Raw genomic sequence first — 17,657 nt, forward strand, 5'->3', positions numbered from 1 at the left:
CCCGCCCCCCCAAAAACCAGAAATGCCCTGCTCTCACTTATCTCTAGACCTTGCTACCTGAAGTTCCTTCTGCCTCTTTATCTCCAATCTTTATCTGCTTAATGCCTATTCATTCTCCAGGTCACAACTTCTCTGTAAAGTTCTTCTAGATACCATCCCTCCTTTCCTAATTCCCCTACCTTTCAGGGCTTTTCTCTATTAGGGCATTTACACACTGGAACTGCCTACTGGCACCCGCCACTAGACGACCTAACTCATTACTTTACTCTCAGAGTCTGGCATACAGTAAGAGCTCAGTAAGTGTTTGCTAAATGAATAAGTCTAGGAATCACGGTGCTAATTCTATAGAAAGGTCCACTGGAATCTAAAGCTCACATTCCTCCCTCCCCCCACAATGTTCCATTTTTACCTTTGAAAACTCAGGCAGCTGCTATTCTCTCAGGTTCACAGACCTGTTGCGGTGACCAGGTTTACAACATTCTATCTACCTCTATTTCACTTAGTACTTCTAAAAATTTGATAATCAAAAAGTAGGTTAGGAGGGGGTTCACACCACAGAAGACTTTAGATACCTAATACTTTCACTTACAAACAAAAACTATCAATCCAGAATCTCAGATGAGGCATTAAAAAAAGCACTTAATCATACATTTCTGAACCGCTCACAATTAGATATAAGCTCGTTGGATGTAAGCTCAGAAAGATATCAAGGTTTAGAAAACCAATATGATGTCCATATATTTTCTACAAATAGTTCCGTGAATCAGGTTCCAAAATTCAGTACTGTCTTTCTTTTTTTTTGGCTGAGCCATGTGGCATGTGGGACCTTGATTTCCCAATCAGGGAAAGAAGCAGCACCGCCGTGCAGCGGAATCACAGAGTTTAACCACTGGACTGCCATGGAAGTCCCAGCATCGCTCTTCAAAGGAGACTTTAACAGGACATAATACTGACAGTGAAAGCAGTACTAAAACAGACCCACTTCAGGGGCCTATTACGGTTGAAGAGGAACCTGGTTAAAATCAAAGACATGCAAGAGTGCAAACTGTGTTTTCAGTTTTCTGGCACAACTTTCAGATGTGTGGATACTTCACCTTCAAGTGCCTTGACATGTAAAAACATTTACTGGAAGTCGTATGGACTCGTCCACACTAAGCATGAAACATAAAAATGTTGTAGTGAAGAGAACAAAAATAGAGCTCAAAGCCTTTTAATATATCAAAGCTACCCTCTTCGTGGTGACATATTTAGTGAGGCTAGCTCATGTTAACTTATAATAGAAATTGATACTCCTTTTCATCTAAATATGAGAAAAAATAGTCGTGAGGCAAGAACTTTCTAGTCAGTTTATATTCACTGAATATTTTAGCAGGTTCATAAATTAACACTCTAAGATTCAGTCTTCAGGAGATATTTATAAAAAGTACTATTTGTCAACAGTGTTTTTCATTGGGGAGTGAGTCTAAAGGGTTTTTAAAACAACTTTTGTATTATTTGAATTATCTGAATATCTAATCAGGGGATACTTTATATTTTTAGAAACAAAAATATAGTTATTAAAATAAAGTGTTAGTCACTCAATTGTGTTCAATTCTTTGCGACCCCATGGATGACAGCCTACCAGGCTCCCCTCTCCATGGAATTCTCCAGGCAAGAATACTGGAGTGGATTGCCATTCCCTTCTCCAGGGCATCTTCCCAACTCAGGGATCAAACCTGGGTCTCCCGCATTGCAGGCAGATTCTTTACCCTCTGAGCCACTAGGGAAGCCTGGGTAGCTATATCTTTACTGACATAATTTTCCCAAAGTTTATTAAGTATGTAAAAAGCAAGACACAGGATAAATGTATAGTGTGATACTATTATATTACAACAGAACAAGAAATGCATTGAAATATACACACATATCCAGACATATTCAGAGGTTTGTAAGAAAACTCGAACTGTTCAAAGTATGTCATCAATATGCATTTGGGGAAAGGAGTGGTAGCAGGAGATAATAAGGTTTACTGATGAGCGTTACCAAACGCAGTCTAAAGTTTTTTAAAGTGTAAAGGAAAGGGACTTCCCTGGCGCTCCAGTGGTCAGGACTCCGTCTTTCCACTGCAGGGGGCACAGATCTGATCCCTGGTTGTGGAACTAAGATCCTGCATGCCATGCAATGTGGGCCCGCCATCCTCCACCCCGCCACCCCAAAAAAGGGAAAAAATATAATAGAAGCTTCAGTACTTCACACAGAGTTGGGGTTCAGTATGTTTGTTTTGAAGTCCATTTTTTGATCAGTAGACGTGGCCTTGGAGAAGTTAACAACTTAAGCTACTCACCTCATCTCTGAAACGAGCAGGATGATAGCAGTTACCACACAAGCTACTGTAAAGTTTAAGGGAGGTCTTACACATAACGAGTTTAGCCCAATGTTTTGCACATAGTAACAGCTAAATATTCTAATCTATCTGAATTTCTGGAACCGTTTTCTCCAGCCACTTCCAAAACCAGAAGTAGACAGAATGCTTGTGTCTGGTCAGTGTTCTTCTACTTTGGATTTTTTAGGAGTTAAGTGCAATATTTGGTTTTAAGTCAGAAACGGCAACTTTGTACCTCAAAACTGAGTTTGAAAAAGCAGGAGACTTGTTCAATACAGAGGTTCTTCCTTCTGTCATTTTCCTTCCTCACTCACTAATACCCTCTCCAAATCTTATTTTCCACGTATCAGTATAAGATGCATCTTAGACTGCATTAGTTTCTGCACTTCTTGGCAACAGAAGGTATAAGAGGAGTAGTCAAAATCTGACAATGGCAGAGTTAGAAAAATAAAAATAACTTGGGGCTTTAGGAAATGGCCCATTCAGGCCATTTTCCTACTGTTTCTAAGAGAAAAAGGGACTATAACTGAATCAAAGCAAAATGGGAGTTTACATCAAAAAGCCCAGTACCACAGGGAACACTGTATGTACCATTTTTTTAATGGCTCTGCTTTGCCATCTAACATTGGATATTTCTTGCAATTGTATCTTTACATTTATTAAAAGTATTAAGACTTTTTAAAAAGTCTTAATTAATCTGGTAAACTTTTTAGGCTTTGGAAACTTGGAACTGTGCTGTCAAATGTGTAAGGAAAATAACTCAAAGCTTATCTTTAGAAATTATCTACTAAGAGTTAATGTAAATAAAATTTAAAACCATTTGTTAAAGCCCAACTGTTAACCAGGCATAGTGCTTGGTGCCTGCGCTTCTATGAAGAGGAATAAACAAGCTCAGGCTGAGGAACCTAGACAGAATTTATGTGGTTAGTATGTGGCAGAGGCAGGATGAGAACACAGATCTAGCGCCAGACTTCAGATTTATAAAATATTAATACCATTCAATTTGGGCATTATTTATGTACCTCTGAATCTCTCTGGGCACATGGGAGACCCATTCTGCAAGCTTCATGGGGCTGTTGTGAAAATGACATGAAACAGCATATGCGTGCAGTTCAAGATGGTGGAGCAGAAGGACCTATGCTCATCTCCTCCTGTGAAAGCACCAAAACTGCAACTAGCTGTTGAACAACCATCCACAGGAGGTTGCTGGAAAACACTAATAAAGATACCCCACATCCATAGACAAAGAAGCCGCAGTGAGATGGTAGGAGGGGCATAATCACGATAAAATCAAATCCCATAACCGCCGGGTGTGTGACCCACAGACTAGAGAACAATAATACCAATGAAGTTCTCACACTATTGTTGAAGGTTACATTCTGAACCCCAAGTCAGGATTCCCAGCCTGGAGATCTGACAGCGGGACTGGGAATCCCAAGGGAATCTGGCTTTGAGGGCCAGAGGGATTTGACTGAAGAGCAATCCCAAAGGTCAACACCAAAGAACATTCAAGCTACCACACAACAGCACTTATTTCACGCCCTAACAAAGTGATGCTCGAAACTCTCCAGGCTGGGCTTCAACAACTTCCAGGTGTTCAAGCTGGATTTAAAAAAGGCAGAGGAACCAGAGATCAAATTGCCAACATCCGCTGGATCATCAAAAAAGCAACAGAGTTCCAGAAAAACATCTCCTGCTTTATTGACTATGCCAAAGCCTTTGACTGTGTGGATTACAACAAACTGTGGAAAATTCTTCCAAGAGATGGGAATACCGGACCACCTTACCCGCCTCTTGAGAAACCTATATTCAGGTCAAGAAGCACGTTAGAACTGGACATGGAACCATGGATAGGTTCAAAATTGGGAAAGGAGTACATCAAGGTTGTATATTGTCACTCTGCTTATTTAACTTATATGCAGAGTACATCATGTGAAATGCCAGGCTGGATGAAGCACAAGCTGGAATCAAGACTGCCAGGAGAAATATCAATAACCTCACATATGCAGATGACACCACCCTTATGGCAGAAAGTGAAGAGGAACTAAAGAGTCTCTTGATGAAGGTGAAAGAGGAGAGTGAAAAAGCTGGCTTAAAATTCAACATTAAAAAAACTCAAGATCATTACATTTGGTCTCATCACTTCGTGACTAAAAGATGGGGAAACAATGCAAACAGTGACAGACTTTATTTTCTTGGACTCCAAAATCACTGCAGATGGTGACTGCAGCCATGAAATTAAAAGACGTGTGCTCTTGGAAGAAAAGCTATGACAAACCTAGACAGCATATTAAAAAGACATTACTTTGCCAACAAAGGTCCATCTAGTCAAAGCTATGGTTTCTCCAGTAGTCATGCATGGATGTGAGAGTTGGACCATAAGGAAGGCTGAGTGCCAAAGAACTGATGCTTTTAAATTGTGGTCTTCTCGACTCTTGAGAGTTCCTTGGACTGCAAGGAGATCAAACCAGCCAATCCTAAAGAATATCAATCCTGAATACTCACTCACTGGAGGAACGGATACTGAGGCTGAAGCTCCAATACTTTGGCCATCTGATAGGAAAAACCAACTAATTTGAAAAGACCCTGATTCTGGGAAAGACTGAAGGCAGGAGGAGAAGGGGGATCGACAGAGGAGGCAATGGTTGGATGGCATCACTGACTCAACGGACATGAGTTTGAGGACACTCTGGAGATAGTGTAGGAAAGGGGAGACTGGCGTGCTACACTCCATGGGATCAAAAAGAGTTGGACATGACTGAGGAACTAAACAATAAGAGGACTAAGGGATACAGTGACTCCAGTCGTGGAAAGCACAAACAAAATTTTGCATGTACCAAGATGCAGAGGAGAGGAACAGTGACCCTACAGGAGACTGAACCAAAACTACCTGCTAGAGTCGGAGGGCTTCCTGTGGAGGTGTGGGTCAGCAGGGCCTCACCACAGGGATGGGGGCACTGGAAGGTCCCCTTTGGCATAAACCCTCTTGGAGTTCACCACTAACCCTACCACAGAGCCCTAGACCCTAGGGCTGGGTCACCTCAGGCCAAACAACTACCAGGGAGGAAGTGCAACCCAACCCACCAGCAGATAATTGGATTAAAGCTTTACAGAGCAAGGCCCTGCCCATCAGAGCAAGACTCAGTTTTTCCCACTACCAGTCCCCCCATCTGAAGTTTACATAAGTTTCTTAGCCTTCGCCATCAGAGGGCAGACAGAAATAGCAAGCAGCAGCACAATCTCACAGTGGTTAAAACAAAAACCATTATTACAGAAAGTTAATCATGAAAAAGCAGAAAGTTATGTTTCAGATGAAGGGACAAGATAAAATCTCAGTAAAACAACTAAATGAAGTGGAGATAGGCAATCTTCCAGAAAAAGAATTCAGAATAATGATAGTGAAGATGGTCCAGACTCTCAGGAAAAGAATGGAGGTAAAGATTGAAAAGATGCAAGAAATGTTTACCACAGACCTAGAAGAACCAAAGAACAAACAGAGATGAACAATACACTACAAGGAAGTAAAAGCAGAATAACTGAGGCAGAAGAACAGATAAATATCCTGGAGGACAGAAAGGTGGAAATCACTGCCACAGAACAGAATATAGAAAAAAGAAGAAATGAAGACAGTCTAAGAGACCTCTGGGACAACATTAAATGCACCAACATTCACATTATAGGGGTCCCAGAGGGAGAAGAGGAAGGACCTTAGAAAATATTTGAAGAGATAATAGCTGAAAACTTACCGAACATGGTAAGGGAAATAGTCAACCATGGCCAGGAAGCAGAGAGAGTCCTTGAAAGGATAAACTCAAGGAAAAACACACTGAGACACATAGTAATCAAACTGACAAAAAATTAAAGACAGAGATAAAATATTAAAAGCAGCAAGGAAAAAACAACAACAAATAACATATAAGGGAACTCTCATCATGCTATCAGCTGATTTCTCAACAGAAACTCTACAAGCCAGTAGGGAACGGCATGATTGATTTCAAGTGTTGAAAGGGAAGAACCTACAACCAAGAACACTCTACCCACCAAGACTCTCCTTCAGATTTGATGGAGAAATCAAAAGCTTTCCAGAAAAGCCAAAGTTAAGAGAATTCATAACTTTACAACAAATGCTAAAGGAACTTTTCTAGGCAGGAAACATGAGAAGGAAAAGACCTACAGAAAATAAATTCAAAACAATTAAGAAAACCTTAATAGGATCGTATGCTGTGCTTAGTCATTTAGTCGTGTCCAACTCTTTGCAACCTGGGACTATAGCCCACCAGGTTCCTCGGTTTATAGGGATTCTCCAGGCGATACTGGAGTGGGTTGCTAATGCCCTCCTCCAGGGGATCTTCCCAACCCAGAGACTGAACCCAGGTCTCCTGCAGTGCAGGCAGATTCTTTACTGTCTGAGCATTCAGGGAAGAATTAGGATCATCAGTTCAGTTCAGTCGCTCACTTGTGTCCGAATCTTTGCCACCCCGTGGACTGCAGCACGCCAGGCCTCCCTGTCCATTACCAACTCCCACAGTTTACTCAAACTCATGTCTATTGAGTCGGTGATGCCATCCAACCATTTCATCCTGTTGTCCCCTTCTCCTCCAGCCTTCAATTTTCCCAGCATCAGGGTCTTTTCAAATGAGTCAGCTCTTTGCATCAGGTGGCCAAAGTATTGGAGTTTCAGCTTCAACATCAGTCCTTCCAATGAATATTCAGGACTGATTTCCTTGAGGATGCACTGGTTGGATCTCCTTGCAGTCAAAGGGACTCTCGAGAGTCTTCTCCAACACCACAGTTCAAATGCATCAATTCTTCAGCGCTCTGTGTTCTTATAGTCCAACTCTCACATCCATATATATAGATAATTACCTTAAAGGTAAATGCATTAAACGCACCAACCAAAAGACACAGACTGATTGGGTGGATGAAAAATGTGCATGTATGTACCTCCACTTACCACATCACTCTGGTTGACCCCCTCCAATTGTATGTAATTATTTTATATTGTTAAGTTAATCATGTTCCCATTATGGCTTGCAACTATAATTATCTTTTATTTTTTGTCTGGCTATTGATTGTGAAAACTGATAAACATATTTTACTATTGTGATTATGTAACTATTACTAACTTAATATCATTGTATCATTATTGGTCAAGAAAAAAATAATAGAATTCTTTACCATCAAAGAAAGTCTTAGTCAATCAGTCATGTCCAACTCTTTGTGACCCCCTGGAATATAGCCTGCCAGGCTCCTCTGTCCATGGGATTTTTCCAGGCAAGATTACTGGAGTGGGTTGCCATTTCCTTCTCCAGGGGATCTTCCTGACCCAGGGATTGAACCTGGGTCTCCTGCACTGTAGGTGGATTCTTTATTGTCTGAGCCACCTGTCTCTAGGATCTAATAGAAAAAGCTGTAATCATTTTTTTTAAATCCAGATATGTATCAGAATTATCTTGAAATTTTTTTGAAAAATACAAATGCTCAAGTATTGCCTTTTTTTCTCTAGAGCTCCAGATATGTTTCTAATGAGCAGTCATATTTAAAACCAACTGGATTATATGATGATCTTTTACTTTTATCCAGCTTGTTTCACTTTTTTCATTTCATATTCAGCACTCCCATTTCATTTAGTTTATGTTCTCCAATTTCTCCTTTTTTTTTACATTCTTTCTCAAGCCTTTATCAAGTGTAGTAGAAAAGTTTTTGTATACATATATATAATATATATTTTAGAAAACTTATTAATTTTTGCCTAAGAAAATTATTACATTTTGAGTCCACTTGTTTGACTTAGTATGGCTAAAATGCTAGATTTCTAATTAAAAAATAGATACGCAATAACCAACAAAGATTAATTGTATAGTATAGGGAACTATAGTCAACATCTTGTAATAACCTATGGTGGAAAATAATTTCAAAGATAAAATATGCCTATTTGTATAACTGAATCACCTTGCTGTGTGCCTGAAACACTGCCAGTGAACTAAACTTCAATAAAATATACATGCTAAAAAAAAAAGAAAACCCCATGAGATAACCAGAGCTGTCATCCGTGCCAGGCAAGCAAGGCAGGTAACCATCCAAGCCACTCTAGGGCAGAGGACGAGACTCAGCAAGATGTAACAGAGGGAATGACCCATACACTGAACTCCTGCAGCTACTCACTCGGTGAAGAAAAGATGCAGAGGAGAGAGGGGAGAAGACTCCAGAGAACAGCAGACATGTGCTGGTGGTTCTAGAAGGCTCAGGCAGGTCACAGAGGATGGCTTCTGACAGAGCAGACGCAGCTGAACCAGCAAGGGCACTTCTGCCATCCTCAGGGATCTGAGTTTTATCTTAAAAGCCAAGGGGAGGCCCTGAAGGATTCTAAACAAGCCCACTCCCTGAAGGATTAACAAATCATTGTTCTACTGTCCACCCTAATCTTTATAGAGTAACTGCAAGAAACCTTGTGTTTTCTCTTTTGTCATCTCAAAAACATTTGTAGTAACACTTATCTGGGTCTTAAAGGGCGGCTGATTTTTACTGCAGCACTAGTTATGAGTCCGAATGGACGACTACTAGATAATAAATGCTTGCTCCTGTGAGATTCGCCCCTCTCCCCCAAAAATTCTAAGTTGTACAAATTAACACATTATTTATTATGAAGCAGCACCGACAAGCCTAAAGTAAAAATTACGGCTGCGTTAATCACATTTCCTGAAAACTGAGGTACTCCTCATGAAAAATGACATTTCAAAATGGATTTTACTGCAAAGAGAAAAAGCAGTGATACGTCCAGAATAGGTTACACATGCAAAACTAATAACTAGTGAACTTGAGAATGGTAGGCGGAATTGTTAAATTGTAGATTAGGCAGATATAGAAGGTTAGCAGTTTAGGAGGAATAGAAAAATGCTCATCTACACAACGCTGGGTCCCTTGAGGATTCTTTCTTAGATGTTCTCAATTTTCTTTAATGCTTGCCCAGGTATGTCACTCTCATGGCTCAAATTACCAGCCATGTACCAATGACAGATACGTTACTCTGAGTTTCCAGAAACAAAAAACTTTCTGCTACTTTTTTGAATGAAATGCATATCTTTTACGAATGTCATGGAAAAAAAGAAAAAAGAAACAGCACATGTGAAGCACCCATTACATACACAATGGCACTGAAAACTGTTTAATTCTTTTTTCCCTGGCATGGCACCTTGTAGTCAGCAACAGTGGTCAAACAATGGTAAGCTGAAATCAAGTATCTCTGCTTCAGAGATGCATCTGCAACAGGCAATACCACTGCAGATGCTTTCATACTTTTTCAACAATATAAATGCTCAGCTCTTTCTGATCCCACAGAAGTAGGGCTGTAGGACTATGTTGTTCACAGTTCTGTGTTCATATCCATACTAACCTAAGTATAGCTTCTCATATTTCATCTGATTAAAGCTATAAAATTCAAATTAAATCCAACTGCTCAGACTCTGATATAATAAACACACAATTTGGGTTGGGGATAAAAACCAAACTAAATAAACCTTCCTCTATTTCATTTCACTCCACTGTGGCATTCTTGAAATTTCTGTATTACAAAAAAAAAAGGATTTGCTCACTGTTGAGAAAAGGCTTCTAATTAAACTCCGTATAATTTTAAATAAAATGGAACTGAAGACATTATAGACTACTTCAAATGAACTGTATATGTTTTAAAATAACACTTCCGAGGTTTGGAGACACAGGTAAAGGGAGGGAGACTGAAAGGAATACTTGTAGAGCCAGCAGAAGAGCTGGGCAGCTCCTTCCCGGACGCTGGGGACCCTCGACCTCTCTCCAGATGGAAAGGTGACATGACTTTGTGGTAGACGTGAGAAGTGAGACGTGAGAAGTCGGGTCCCAGGATGACAGAACCCGAGACCCTGGCCCTGCTGGAAGTGAAGGGGCCTGAGACCCTGGAGAAGAGCCCACCCCAGGCCTTGGTCCCCAACGGCCGGAAGCTGGAAGGGGAAGATGGGGTTGAGTCTCTTGGAGCTGAGTCCTCTAGAGTGGGGTCTTCGGCTGAGTCTCCCACAGCCAGAGAGGGGACCGAGGATGGTCTAGACAGCATAGTAAGTGAGGCTGCCACTTTGCCTTGGGGAACTGGCCCCCAGCCCAGTGCCCCGTTCCCAGATCCCCCTGGCTGGAGGAACATTGAGCCTGAGCCCCCCGAGTCAGAGCCACCCACCAAACTAGAGGAGTTGCCTGAAGATGAAGCCAGCCTGCTGCCTGAGAAGGCAGCCCAGGCCTTCGTGCCCATCGACCTACAGTGCATTGAGCGGCGGCCCCAGGAGGACCTCGTTGTGTGCTGTGAGGCCAGCGAGGGCGAGCACCGCCGGACCTTCCTGCCTCCGCGGGCCACCCACCCTGAGCCCCCGGAGTGCAAGTGGGCCGAAGCAGTGGTGAAGCCGCCTGGTCACTCCTGCGGGGGCTGTGGGGGCTGTGGGGGCCGAGAGGTGCTGAGAGCCGTGGCCTCAGTGGGAGCTGCCCTCATCCTCTTCCCCTGCCTGCTCTACGGGGCATATGCCTTCCTGCCCTTCGATGCCCCACGCCTGCCGACCATGAGCTCCCGCCTCATCTACACCTTGCGCTGTGGGGTCTTCGCCACCTTCCCCATTGTACTGGGGATCCTGGTGTACGGGCTGAGCCTGTTGTGCTTTTCTGCCCTTCGGCCCTTTGGGGAGCCACGGCGGGAGGTGGAGATCCACCGGCGGTATGTGGCCCAGTCAGTCCAGCTCTTCATCCTCTACTTCTTCAACCTGGCCGTGCTTTCCACCTACCTGCCTCAAGATACCCTCAAACTGCTCCCTCTACTCACTGGTCTCTTTGCCATCTCCCGGCTCATATACTGGCTGACCTTCGCTGTGGGCCGCTCCTTCCGAGGCTTCGGCTACGGCCTGACCTTCCTGCCCCTGCTGGCCATGTTGATGTGGAACTTCTACTACATGTTCGTGCTGGAGCCTGAACGCATGCTCACCGCCTCTGAGAGCCGCCTGGACTACCCTGACCATGCCCGCTCAGCCTCAGACCACAGGCCCCGCCCCCGGGGCTGAGCTGCCCCGCCCCCTCTGTTCCTGGGCGGGATGAACCCACCTACTGCCCCGACAGGGGTGCCATCCAATCACAGCCTGGGGTGCTCCCCTTCATCTTAGGAGCCTGGGACAATGATGTGGGAGGGACTTGAACAGTCTTTCAGGGAAAGAGGTGGACAGCCGTGTTCCTTAAGAATGCTGAGGACACGGGACCAGGGGCAGAGGCATGGTTCCTTCCTTAGCAGCCTCTGACCACTGCCACCGGGGCCCACAAAGGCTGGACTCTGCTCCCCACTCTGCAGCCTCCTGCCAGAGGCAGCCGGTGGAGCATAGCCAAAACTCTGACCATTTCTGTGCTGGGGGTCTAAGCAGAGGGCTTCCAAGAGACTGGAAACATGCCTATGCCTTAGGTAAAGGCTGGGCATCAGATCAAATAGGACTTTCCTATTTGGTGAAAAACTTTCTGGGGACCTGGGTTCAGGACCGTCCATGACTGGCCTTCGTAGGCCCTTTTAGCCTCAGCCAAGTCCGTTACAGCTGCTCTAGCCCAGAGTGACTGACTCCTGTCTTCCAACCCTTTAGGTCCCTGTAACTTTGCACCTCCAAAGTGCCCAGTCATATCTCTCCTGTGGGAAGAGGAGCAGACAGGGAAACCTGCTTCCTAAGAGGTGTGTGTGTGTGTGTATGTGCGTGCATGCCCACACATGTGGTGGCTGGGAGTGGCTGGAAGGCATGGTGGTTGATGTTAACCCCGTCTGAATGTGTATATAATAATAAACAATTAACACCACAGTCAAAAAAAAAAAAAAAAAAAAAAAAAAAAAATAAAATAAAATAACACTTCCTGCTATGAGTACAAAGTGCCTCGTATACATTTACATTCAAAAGTCATTTAACAAGTCACAATATTAATCTATGCTATCTTTTACATATATAAGAGTGACTAAACATGACATTCAATAGACAAGAAAATGGCAATCTCTTTACAATTTTACTTTCCCTTAATAAAACACGATAAATAAGTAAAAAGATGCTTAATTCAGAATAAGAATTTCCAAGTTACTTCAACATTTTGAATTATATTTGCATTATTACTGTAATTATGCTTTTATTAGTGAAATTTTAGATACATAATGAGTTCTTTGATCTAAATTATAATTAGCACAAAAGGTAAGATTATTCTTAAATTTTTTTGGCTTCAAAAGATTAACAGTCTTGACCGGCTTTCTAGAATATTCTAAATTCAATTAATATTTTATCTCCTGTTAATGGACCAAGAAAGTAAACAGTTGATGAGACAATTTTATTTGAAATTTAACTTGAAACTGTTTAACAATACAGTTATACATCATTTAGATAACATCTAAATTTATTTTTATAATAATACTTCATATTTGTCTCCTCGATTTAGGCTCACTGTTCTTTTTTTTTTTTTTTTTACAACTAGGGTTAAACATTGATTACACTCTCCCCTTTTTTAAAAGAAAAAGTCATGCAGTCTGCATGGGTACTAAAGATAAATCAAAATATATAACTGAGAGTCTACCAAGAGCAAAGGCCAGTGTTAGGTTCTTTGGGTGATTCAATGATGACCCAGATGTGGATCTTGTCTTTAGAGAAGATAGTTGATACACACTGATAGAGGAAAGTTACACAGGTTAATTTCAAAACAAGTCAGAAGATGTAAAAACCTAAAAGAATGATAAAAGAAGTGTTTTACGTGAACCCAAAACAACAAAGTAAATGGCAACGGGACCACACCTATCAATAATTACCTTAAATATAAATGGGTTGAATGCCCCAACCAAAAGACAAAGATTGGCTGAATGGATACAAAAACAAGACCCCTATATATGCTGCCTACAAGAGACCCACCTCAAAACCAGAGACACATACAGACTAAAAGTGAAGGGCTGGAAAAAAATATTTCATGCAAATGGAGACCAAAAGAAAGCAGGAGTCGCAATACTCATATCAGATAAAATAGACTTTCAAATAAATGATGTGAAGAGAGACAAAGAAGGACACTACATAATGATCAAAGGATCAATCCAAGAAGAAGATATAACAATTATAAACATATATGCACCCAACATAGGAGCACCGCAATATGTACGGCAAACGCTAATGAGTATGAAAGAGGAAATTAATAGCAACACAATAATAGTGGGAGACTTTAATACCCCACTCACAACTATGGATAGATCAACTAAACAGAAAATCAACAAGGAAACACAAACCTTAAATGATACAATGGACCAGCTAGACCTAATTGATATCTATAGGACATTTCACCCCAAAACAATCAATTTCACCTTTTTCTCAAGTGCACACGGAACCTTCTCCAGAATAGATCACATCCTGGGCCATAAATCTGGTCTTGGAAAATTCAGAAAAATTGAAATCATTCCAGTCATCTTTTCTGATCACAGTGCAGTAAGATTAGATCTCAATTCCAGGAAAAAAATTGGTAAAAATTCAAACATATGGAGGCTAAATAACACGCTTCTGAATAACCAACAAATCATAGAAGAAATCAAAAAAGAAATCAAAATATGTATAGAAATGAATGAAAATGAAAACACAACAACCCAAAACCTATGGGACACTGTAAAAGCAGTGCTAAGGGGAAGGTTCATAGCATTACAGGCTTACATCAAGAAACAAGAAAAAAGCCAAATAAATAACCTAACTCTACACCTAAAGCAGTTAGAGAAGGAAGAAATGAAGAACCCCAGGGTCAGCAGAAGGAAAGAAATCTTAAAAATTAGGGCAGAAATAAATGCAAAAGAAACTAAAGAGACCATAGCAAAAATCAACAAAGCTAAAAGCTGGTTTTTTGAAAAAATAAACAAAATTGACAAACCATTAGCAAGACTCATTAAGAAACAAAGAGAGAAGAACCAAATTAACAAAATAAGAAATGAAAAGGGTGAGATCACAACAGACAACACTGAAATACAAAGGATCATAAGAGACTACTACCAGCAGCTCTATGCCAATAAAATGAACAACTTGGATGAAATGGACAAATTCTTAGAAAAGTATAACTTTCCAAATCTGAACCAGGAAGAAATAGAAGATCTTAACAGAACCATCACAAGCAAGGAAATCGAAACTGTAATCAAAAATCTTCCAGGAAACAAAAGCCCAGGACCAGATGGCTTCACAGCTGAATTCTACCAAAAATTTAGAGAAGAGCTAACACCTATCTTACTCAAACTCTTCCAGAAAATTGCAGAAGAAGGTAAGCTTCCAAACTCATTCTATGAGGCCACCATCACCCTAATTCCAAAACCAGACAAAGATGCCACAAAAAAAGAAAACTACAGGCCAATATCACTGATGAACATAGATGCAAAAATCCTTAACAAAATTCTAGCAAACAGAATCCAACAACATATTAAAAAAATCATACACCATGACCAAGTGGGCTTTATCCCAGGAATGCAAGGATTCTTTAATATCCGCAAGTCAATCAATGTAATACACCACATTAACAAATTGAAAGATAAAAACCATATGATTATCTCAATAGATGCAGAGAAAGCCTTTGACAAAATTCAACACCCATTTATGATTAAAACGCTCCAGAAAGCAGGAATAGAGGGAACATACCTCAACATAATAAAAGCTATATATGACAAACCCACAGCAAGCATCACCCTCAATGGTGAAAAATTGAAAGCATTTCCCCTGAAATCAGGAACAAGACAGGGGTGCCCACTCTCACCACTACTATTCAACATAGTCTTGGAAGTTTTGGCCACAGCAATCAGAGCAGAAAAGGACGTAAAAGGAATCCAGATAGGAAAAGAAGAAGTGAAACTCTCGCTGTTTGCAGATGACATGATCCTCTACATAGCAAACCCTAAAGACTCTACCAGAAAATTACTAGAGCTAATCAACGAATATAGTAAAGTTGCAGGATATAAAATTAACACACAGAAATCCCTTGCATTTCTATACACTAACAATGAGAAAACAGAAAGAGAAATTAAGGAAACAATACCATTCACCATTGCAACAAAAAGAATAAAATACTTAGGAGTATATCTACCTAAAGAAACAAAAGACCTGTACATAGAAAACTATAAAACACTGATGAAAGAAATCAAAGAGGACACAAACAGATGGAGAAACATACCGTGTTCATGGATTGGAAGAATCAATATTGTCAAAATGGCTATTCTACCCAAAGCAATCTATAGATTCAATGCAATCCCTATCAAGCTACCAACGGTATTTTTCACAGAACTAGAACAAATAATTTCACAATTTGTATGGAACTACAGAAAACCACGAATAGCCAAAGTAATCTTGAGAAAGAAGAATGGAACTGGAGGAATCACCCTCCCTGACTTCAGACTCTACTACAAAGCCACAGTCATCAAGACAGTATGGTACTGGCACAAAGACAGAAATATAGATCAATGGAACAGAATAGAAAGCCCAGAGATAAATCCACGAACCTATGGACACCTTATCTTTGACAAAGGAGGCAAGGATACACAATGGAAAAAAGACAACCTCTTTAACAAGTGGTGCTGGGAAAACTGGTCAACCACTTGTAAAAGAATGAAACTAGAACACTTTCTAACACCATACACAAAAATAAACTCAAAATGGATTAAAGATCTAAATGTAAGACCAGAAACTATAAAACTCCTAGAGGAGAACACAGGCAAAACACTCTCTGACATAAATCTCAGCAGGATCCTCTATGACCCACCTCCCAGAATATTGGAAATAAAAGCAAAAATAAACAAATGGGACCTAATGAAACTTAAAAGCTTTTGCACTACAAAGGAAACTATAAGTAAGGTGAAAAGACAGCCCTCAGATTGGGAGAAAATAATAGCAAATGAGGAAACAGACAAAGGATTAATCTCAAAAATATACAAGCAACTCCTGAAGCTCAATTCCAGAAAAATAAATGACCCAATCAAAAAATGGGCCAAAGAACTAAACAGACATTTCTCCAAAGAAGACATACAGATGGCTAACAAACACATGAAAAGATGCTCAACATCACTCATTATCAGAGAAATGCAAATCAAAACCACAATGAGGTACCATTACATGCCAGTCAGGATGGCTGCTATCCAAAAGTCTACAAGCAATAAATGCTGGAGAGGGTGTGGAGAAAAGGGAACCCTCTTACACTGTTGGTGGGAATGCAAACTAGTACAGCCACTATGGAAAACAGTGTGGAGATTTCTTAAAAAACTGGAAATAGAACTGCCATATGACCCAGCAATACCACTTCTGGGCATACACACCGAGGAAACCAGATCTGAAAGAGACACGTGCACCCCAATGTTCATCGCAGCACTGTTTATAATAGCCAGGACATGGAAGCAGCCTAGATGCCCATCCGCAGATGAATGGATAAGGAAGCTGTGGTACATATACACCATGGAATATTACTCAGCCGTTAAAAAGAATTCATTTGAATCAGTTCTAATGAGATGGACGAAACTGGAGCCTATTATACAGAGTGAAGTAAGCCAGAAAGATAAAGAACATTACAGCATACTAACACATATATACGGAATTTAGAAAGATGGTAACGATAACCCTATATGCAAAACAGAAAAAGAAACACAGAAGCACAGAACAGACTTTTGAACTCCGTGGGAGAAGGTGAGGGTGGGATGTTTCAAAAGAACAGCATGTATATTATCTATGGTGAATCAGATCACTAGCCCAGGTGGGATGCATGAGACGAGTGCTCGGGCCTGGTGCACTGGGAGGACCCAGAGGAGTCGGGTGGAGAGGGAGGTGGGAGGGGGGATCGGGATGGGGAATACGTGTAACTCAATGGCTGATTCGTGTCAATGTATGACAAAACCCACTGAAATGTTGTGAAGTAATTGGCCTCCAACTAATAAAAAAAAAAAAAAAAAAAAAAAAAAGTGTTTTAGAAGTTTGTAAGCAGCAGAAAACACTTAATTTGAAATGTCTAAGACAAAACAAGGGAAGTAGCATATGAGTTTGGTCTTAAAGACAAGGGTAGAATTTGGACATTTAGTGAACAAAGTCAAAGATATTACAAAACCAAAGAACAGTATGTGCAGAGGGTCAGAGGTGAAGAGTTTATAGTCTATATGAAAAAGTTGGAGTTATAAAATAAAATGTGGAATTAAATATTTTAAATATACACATTGGAACCTTATATACAATTCTGAGTTAAGTGCTAAATTTCATTATGATTAGAGATGTCTAACTTGAGTCATTTGAACTGCCAT

The 17,657-nt window shown here is 40.9% G+C and overlaps 2 protein-coding genes across 2 annotated transcripts in view; one reads left to right on the forward strand and one right to left on the reverse strand.

Annotated features, from left to right (window-relative positions):
- The window catches only part of BTBD7 (BTB domain containing 7), a 98,659-nt gene that overhangs the window by 41,176 nt on the left and 39,826 nt on the right, over positions 1-17,657 (reverse strand). The gene's annotated exons all lie outside the window — the stretch shown is intronic.
- Positions 10,097-11,540, forward strand: LOC136147238 (transmembrane protein 79). Its single transcript, XM_065906541.1, has one exon. The coding sequence runs from the start codon at positions 10,240-10,242 to the stop codon at positions 11,425-11,427; it is 1,188 nt and encodes a 395-aa protein (XP_065762613.1). The 5' UTR covers positions 10,097-10,239; the 3' UTR covers positions 11,428-11,540.

This window comes from Muntiacus reevesi, chromosome 15 (genome assembly GCF_963930625.1).
Source record: "Muntiacus reevesi chromosome 15, mMunRee1.1, whole genome shotgun sequence".
Lineage (NCBI taxonomy): Eukaryota > Metazoa > Chordata > Mammalia > Artiodactyla > Cervidae > Muntiacus > Muntiacus reevesi.

What these genes read in the sequence shown, in the direction of transcription:
- LOC136147238 (XM_065906541.1), top strand. Translation starts at nt 10,240, where the DNA reads ATGACAGAACCCGAGACCCTGGCCCTGCTGGAAGTGAAGGGGCCTGAG.